Genomic DNA, 7,668 nt, shown 5'->3' on the forward strand with positions numbered 1-7,668 from the left:
GGAAAGTGATTTCCACCAAAACTAGGCTCTGCCCAAGATGAGCCAGTGCTTTGGTGGTCCCCAGGTGATGAAGACCAGATTGGAGGCAGATGAAGTGGCTGCCCAGCTGGAACGCTGTGACAAAGAGAACAAGATCCTTAAAGATGAGATGAACAAAGAGATTGAAGCGGTACTGCTCCCCTTCTGTGCTTTCTTCCCCTGCCCAAGTCCACGTCTGTTAGGCTGTCCCTTTTGTTTGCCTTTGCCCTCCCTGCTGTGGACGAGGATTAACAAATTTTCCCTTTGCTGGGCTGGCCCATTCCAGCACACGCGCGCTCTCTCCTTTCTCATTTCCACCATCTTGTGCTTTTTCTTTATCCCTTTTCCTCCTGGTTTTCGTCTTTCTTCAATTTCCTTCGTCTACTGCTTTATTCTTCTATAGACAGCTTGGCTGGTCTTCTAGAAGCAAAGGGATTATCTTAATAGTAACCTTGGAGACAGGCTGAGTCCAGGCTCAGGCACTGACTTGTAGCATAACCCTGGGCAAGTCACAGAGCCTCTCTAGTCCCCAGTCCCCTTGTTAATACAAGGGGGCATGAACACGGGATAGTTCTTAGCTTTCTCCCGACCTAGAGCATTGTTACTGCCTTCCTAGGGGCTTGGGAGTTAAGCTTTAATCTTGGTTCTACCAGTTTCTAGCTGAGTGACCTTGGGCAAATGAGCCTTTGATCCTTACTGTCTTTATGTAGGGACAAAGCACCTACTTTAGAGGTTGTTGTATGAATTTAATGAGTAAATCGGAGGCTTCAGTACAATGCCCGGGTCTTGGTGTTGTTATCCTATAATTAAAGGTGGCAGGTTAGGGCCAAGTGTGTTTCCCCAGAGAACAGTGGACACCCTCGGTGGCCTACAGGAGGGCAGGCTGTGCTTCTACCTGTAGATCTTGCAGGATCCTCTTCTGGGGACCGAGGGCAGCCCCGTCCCAACTCCAAAGCACTCTGCCCGGCCCCTTCAGCATCTGGGCCCTTCCCAATGGTGGGATTTTCTGCCCCATTCCAGGCACGTAGGCAGTTCCAGTCCCAGCTGGCTGACCTGCAGCAGCTGCCTGACATCCTCAAGATCACAGAGGCTAAGTTGGCAGAGTGTCAAGACCAGCTGCAAGGCTATGAGAGGAAGAACATCGACCTCACAGCCATCATATCAGACCTGCGCAGCCGGGTAAGGGACTGGCAGAAAGGGTCCCACGAACTGGCCCGAGCAGGGGTCCGCTTACCAAGATGACCTGCACGCCCCCCGAGGGAGGACTACTTCCTTTTTCTTGGCTGCTGTTTCTGAAAGGAGTGAGCTATCATCAGTGCTGTGAAATAAAAGTCTGGTGTGCCAAATGCCTCGTGTTTGCACCAAGTGATTGTAGTTTTAGGAGCCGTCACTCGACTGAAGCTGTTGGGCCCTCCTGCTGTTGCCCCGCCCCCAGTGCTCCCAGTCTCCCTGGCCTCCGCCCTTCACTGCTCTGCTGCTGTCTCCAGCTGTGCACCCACAGACAGCAGCCCACGGGTGTTCTTTTCTTCCATTGTTCTCTTGCTTTAGCTGCCTTCCCTACTCTTAACAGATCCATGGCCTGAGATTCTGACCTGAAAGAGGGCTCCCTTTCTCTAGAAGCAGTCTGCCTCTGGGTTACTGGAACCATGCCTGCGGAGCCTAAGAAAGGATACGCCTCTCATCTGTGGTGTGACCTTGGGAAAGGCCCCTCTCCTGACCTGCTTCTTTGTAATGATAATAAAAGTAGCTACCATTTTCGAGCACATTCCCTGTGCTCCACCATTCTCTCATTGATTTCTAGGAACTTTCTGAGGTACATTATTTTCCCCGTTTTACAGAAAGCAGCCCAGGACACAGAGGGGAGAAGTAATTTCCTGAGGTCACAGAGCTAATTCTCAGTCAGCAGGGATTGGAACCCAGCCAGCCAGCTTTGTCGGGTTCCCAAGCCCATGTGCTCAGTACTCTTAAATGACCTGCCTTCCCTCGAACTGAGCATTCTCTTTCAAGCCCAGATAATCTGAGGCTTCTGCATAAATCAGCCCTCTGGATAACTTCTCAAACTTGCCAGCTTGAGAGAATTCACAGATTCCCTGATGTCTTGCCTGCACTTGTCCCCAGTTCAGGGGAGAATGAAATCAGCAGTATTGACAACATTATTGGTAAAGCTCCCTGCTGTGTCGTGTCGGCCTGCCATGCTTCTGCCTTCTCATGTCTGCCCTGGATCTCACTGAGTGGCCTCTCCTGATCAAGAAAGCGTCATCACGGTTCTTCAGGATCAAACCCAGCTTCTCTCGGTGCAGGAAAGCCTTCAGTCTTGGGAGTTGGGCCTAACCTGTCCCTGCTCCTCTCCTCTCTCCTCCAGGTTGTGCATTGAGACTTGGATGCCTGCTGAGGGCAGTGTGCCTCTTACCTGGGTGTGGATGACAGGTCACAGGGAGAAGGGAGGGCTGTACCGGGAAGTTCTTTGTTAAACCAGTCTGTTCCTGTCATTTTAGATCGAACATCAGGGGGACAAGCTGGAGATGGCGAGAGAGAAACACCAGGCTTCCCAGAAGGAAAATAAACAGCTGAGTCTGAAGGTGGATGAACTGGAGAGGTTAGAGGCACTTGGTCCCATCTCTGTCCTCTTCCTAGGACCTGAGACTTTCAGCCACTTAGCTGCTTTGGGCTTAGTGTGCGGAAGTGTTTGAGGGACTCGAGGCCCTGGAAGGTACTAGGCAGACCTCAGAGGAAAAGCTGCTTCCATTGCAGTGGTAAGCATTGTGGGAGAGAGGAAGGTCTCTGGCCGGGGGGGGTCCTCCAGATCAGTGCGATCAAGGTCAGACTCTCCATAGGCACCGCTTATCAGTCACACTTCGTTCAAGCGAACCAGCAGGGCCAGGAAGCTGCAGTGGGGGGCATTTCTTCCCCAATCTGCTCTGTGTTCCCGATCATCCCTCCCCAAGACCATTCTGATTCTTATTACTTGTGGACTGTTGGAGGCAGTCAGAGGTGAGGACTACACCTTTTGGAATCAGAAGCCCTGGCCTTGGGGCCCATCATTTAATCCTTTTGAACCCCTCTGTTTACTCATTTTGAGAAAGGGGTCAAGGTAGGGAACCAATCTAGCTCATGGCGTTATTGTGAGTCCTCAATGAGATCATCTTCAAAGGGCTTAGCACGTCACCTGGCATACAAAAATGTACAGTACAGTTAGTGTGTAGTTGGTATTATCCCAATTTAAATATGAGAAAACTGTGCTCGAGGAGGGGTTAAGTGACTTGCCCGAAGTCACACAGCTGGTACCTGGCAAAGCCGCGACTTAGCCCACTGTCTTCCTCCAGAGCTTTTAACATCTATAGAATGAGGGCTGGAGCCTTCTTTTCAGACATGGAAGGCCTGAGGTCCTGGGAGGCCGCAGCTGCTCGTGCAGCCTGCAGGTAGGGACTTGAACCAGGTGGTCTCCTGGGCTCCACCTCTGCTCCGTTCTGCTGGCCTCGGAGGCGCAGCTGGATTCAGCAGGACTAGCAGAGCTGCTTGAACTGGAACACAGTCCCAAGTGCAGTGGGGGCTCTGTATGCACATCAAGATGGTCACTGCTGCCCCATGGCTGGTCACATTGAGTGGTCCAGCTGAAGTCCCTTTTCTGAGGGAGGCAGCAGTGAACAGAAATAGTTGAGGGCATGGGTTTTGGTGACAGACCTGCCAGCTGTGCTGATATTGGGCCAATGGCTTCACGTCTCTGAGGCCGAGTTTCTTCATCTGTAAAGGGGGGATAATACTGGAACCCACCTTCCTAAGCTGCCAGTTGCCTTATCACATGTGATGACGAGCACACTTCGCACAGTCTATGCCTGCTTTTCCCACTTTTCATCCAGCTCTCCAACCAGCTGCTCCAGTCACAGTTCCTTGCCGCCTGGCTGATCAGCATACTTCTTTATTCCTGTGGCTCCTTGGAGATTCTTGGCGTGATGAGAGCCCCAGTCCAGGGGTGGCTGGCAGCCCCCTGGCCGGGTGGAACAGGACAAGTAGGGATATGAGCAGGATCTGACTGCGTGCTTTCACCTAGGAAACTGGAGGCGACCAGTGCCCAGAATATCGAGTTCCTGCAAGTGATTGCCAAGAGGGAGGAGGCAATCCACCAGTCCCAGCTGCGGCTGGAGGAGAAAACACGAGAATGTGGGACCCTGGCAAGGCAGTTGGAGAGCGCCATTGAAGATGCTAGAAGGCAGGTCAGTCTCAGTTCCATTACTAATAAGCTCTGTGACCTAGGGCAATCACCTCACCTCTGTGAGCCTGTCTTCTCATCTGAAAAACGGGTATAAGGTAGTACCTTACTTATGAATTTACCATAAGGACCAAATGAACAATTATGGTAAAGGATCTGGCACTTTACTCGTGATTGCTCATTTAATTGCTGCCTGCGTGGGTTTGCCACATCTTAAGCTGACGACTCACAGGGTGGTGGGCAGGGGCAGGTAGAGCTGGCTGTAGAGGTTGTCCCCATAGTTAGCTTCCGCCCTGAGGCTCCAAAGACCTCTCCATGGCAATGTGCAAGTGTTGACAGAGAGACCAGATAGTGGGCGTGGCCCAGCCCTCTCCTTGCCAGGTGTTCCCCATGTCAGGTAAGCCAGCTCCACCTCTGTACTTTCTGGGCAGGTGGAACAAACCAAGGAGCACGCAGTCTCCAAGGAGCGAGCAGCCCAGAACAAAATCCTGGACCTTGAGACCCAGCTGAGCAGGACCAAAACTGAACTCAACCAATTGCGGCGGAGTCGAGATGACGTGAGTTGGGCTGGAGGACGGGAGGGAAGAGAAGGGAGAGGATTGAGATTCTGGCTTCCTGCGGACTGCAGGGCCAGGTGTTTTGTTGTTTTTATGAATACATCATGATTAGATTTTTCTCTAATCGTTTTCTCATCCCTGAAGTATATCCCAAGCTTTGTTAAGATGTCATTTATATACCATAAAATCCAATCATTTAAATTGCACAAGTCAATGTATATTCACAGAGTTGTATATTCTGTGAATATAGTATAGTATATTCACCACCATCTTAAGTTGAGAATATTTTCAGAAAGAGACCCTGTACCCCATTAGCAGCCACTCTCCACTCCCCTTCCCATCAGCCCTTGGCAACCACTAATAAAGTCTCTGCCTCACCATGGACCTGTCTGTTCTGGATGTCTCACACACGTGCCCCGGCTCCTTCTCCTCTTAGGCTGACCGTCGCTACCAGAGCCGGCTGCAGGACCTGAAAGATCGCCTGGAGCAGTCGGAGAGCACCAACCGCAGCATGCAGAACTACGTCCAGTTCCTCAAGTCGTCCTATGCCAATGTGTTTGGGGACAGCCCTTACACTACCTACCTGACCAGCTCTCCCATCCGCTCCAGATCGCCTCCAGCCTGAGGCCGCAGGTCTTGGTCTTGGGCCGGAAGCCCAGATTGATGTCATGGGAACTGAGGAGTTGAGTTGCCAAGCCCTACCTGGAAAGCCTGTTGGTTTTCCTCTCTCTTCCAGTGTGAAGTGTATTCAGGATCTTGTCCTTAGCTACTGGCTCCATGAAAGTCCCTAAAGCAGGAGGGGATGAAGGAGCAGGAACCACTTAGTTCACTCCTCTCTGATAGAGTTGCCTGATGGAAGTTTCTAATGACCTTGCCAGGCCTTAAGTCTACTATTATTAGGGTCCCACATTTTCACTCACCATGACTTGGCTATTTCCTGTCCCGGGAGACTGTTGGGACTAGACTTTTCCCTCCAGTCCCCTTACAACCCTCTTTTTCAGGACTATCTTTCTTGGGTTTCCTTGAGCCTGAACCGGCAGGAGCTGTGAGCCAGAGGTCCTCACTGCCCCTCCTGGGCTGTGAGCATATTCACTTTCTCTTTCCCTTATTTCATGGGCACGGTGTTTTCTGCAAAGCTCCTTTCCCGAGCCCAGTGGAAGCCTCTCTCACCCGAGTCATTTAGGCCACTTGCCCCCACGCACTTCACAGTAGACACTTGAGGGCTCCTGTCCAGTTGGCCTTTTAAAAGTGCAATTCCAAGCTCATTGATTTTTGTTTCTCGTTGGCAGGTTTTTATCTATGGAATGCATTTATTCTGGAAAGATTTGTATTGTTTTACAAAAAGCTTTTATAATCAATATTTAAGACTCCTTTGGATGATTTCCTTTACCCGCCCCATCCCTCTTCTAAAAATGATTAAGTAAAATGCTGCAGGAGAGCCAGTAAACACTTTTAAAATACTTGGTGCATGGAACATTAGTCTTTTGATTTCATTTTGGCCCCGATTGGTTCTTTCTCCTTTGTGTGCTTTCACATTATAACCCTGTGAGATGACTGGAGGCCTTGCTGTGTTTGGGGGCAGATCACTTTAACTTACGAGGATGATGCAATGTGCATATGTTACTATTTTTAAAACATGAATTGGTTTCTGAATGATAAGGTTTTTGGCTATTTTTTCTCTTCCTATTTTCCTGTATTTAAAAGAACAACAAATTCTTTAGAGAGGAGAACAAAGTTGATACTGTGCTGAACCCTAACCTTTTCATTCTAGCTGGTACTGGCCTTCTGGGTGATCCAGTCTAGTCCTCTCTCAGCCACTCTAACCCAAGTCCACAACACCAGAGAATCCCCTTGTCCTCAAAGGTAATGGGCTCCACCCAGACGTCTGGATTTCACAAGAAAACTCCCCAATTTTGTAGTGTTCAGCTTTCATTTTGCCAAGGAAGTTCTGAAAAAACAACTACCAGCTGCCATTGCCACAGAACCAAGCCTGTTTTCACACCCTTAACATAAATGGACTTGAACTTACAATCTATGAAAGACTGTCCCAAGAAAAGACAGTTGCCATTTATACCTACATGCATACATGTTTCTATAACTCATTATTGTCAAACCTCAGCGCAGGGCCCTGGTATTTATATTGCTGGTGTGGGAAACACCTCTCTCAGAGTCCATTGTTGGGACTTTCCCAACAATGTTTTTCTTGTCCAGAGAGTTTGTTAAAAAAAAACCCCAAAATGAAAAATATTTATATTGCTTCAAACTCGAGAGAGACGCCTTCCTACTTCAAACTGATCTCATGAAATAGGCAAAAAGAGGGTCAAAGTTAAAGGGTTCTAATTAAAGCTGGCTTTGGGTGATAATAAATCACATTTATTTTTATTGATATAATTCACATACCATGAACTTCACCCTTTTAAAGTATCTAATTGTGTTTTTTAGTATAATCACTAAGTTGTGCGACACTCACTACTATCTGATGTTAGAACATTTTCATCACCCCCAAAAGAAAGCCTTATTCGTTAGCAGCCACTCCTCCCTGCATCCCAGCACCTGGCAACCACTAATAAAAGTCTCCTTGTCTCTATGGAGTTGTCATTCTGGACTTTTCACATAAATGAAATTATACAATATGTAACCTTTTGTGGCTGGCTTCTTTCACTTAGCATGTTTTCAAGGGCCATCCATGTTGTAACATGTATTTGTACTTCGATTTTATGACACTGTTATTTTATTTACCCATTCATCAGTTGATGGACTTTGGGGTTCCACTTTTTGGCTATTACACGTGAACATCCAAGTTTTTGTATGGATGCATATTTTTATTCTCTTGGGGGGATACCTAGGGGAATTGCTGGGTCAAACGGCAACTCTAACCTTTTTATG

The 7,668-nt window shown here is 48.6% G+C and overlaps 1 protein-coding gene across 9 annotated transcripts in view; it reads left to right on the forward strand.

Moving 5' to 3' along the window:
* ODF2 (outer dense fiber of sperm tails 2) overlaps positions 1–6,438 on the forward strand; it is a 30,087-nt gene extending 23,649 nt beyond the window's left edge. For 4 of the 9 annotated variants that reach the window (XM_039861572.1, XM_039861574.1, XM_039861573.1 and 1 more), the window contains 6 exons: positions 65–169; positions 1,039–1,197; positions 2,514–2,614; positions 4,067–4,229; positions 4,657–4,782; positions 5,219–5,407. In XM_039861572.1, the coding sequence (XP_039717506.1) occupies positions 65–169; positions 1,039–1,197; positions 2,514–2,614; positions 4,067–4,229; positions 4,657–4,782; positions 5,219–5,407 (843 nt within the window). Of the gene's footprint in view, positions 1–64; positions 170–1,038; positions 1,365–2,513; positions 2,615–4,066; positions 4,230–4,656; positions 4,783–5,218 lie in introns of those variants that run through there. The other 5 variants (XM_039861575.1, XM_039861577.1, XM_039861578.1 and 2 more) reach the window with 3 other exon arrangements.
* The last annotated feature ends 1,230 nt before the right edge of the window (positions 6,439–7,668 follow it).

The sequence above is a fragment of the Pteropus medius genome, unplaced genomic scaffold (genome assembly GCF_902729225.1).
Source record: "Pteropus medius unplaced genomic scaffold, Ma_sr-lr_union100, whole genome shotgun sequence".
Lineage (NCBI taxonomy): Eukaryota > Metazoa > Chordata > Mammalia > Chiroptera > Pteropodidae > Pteropus > Pteropus medius.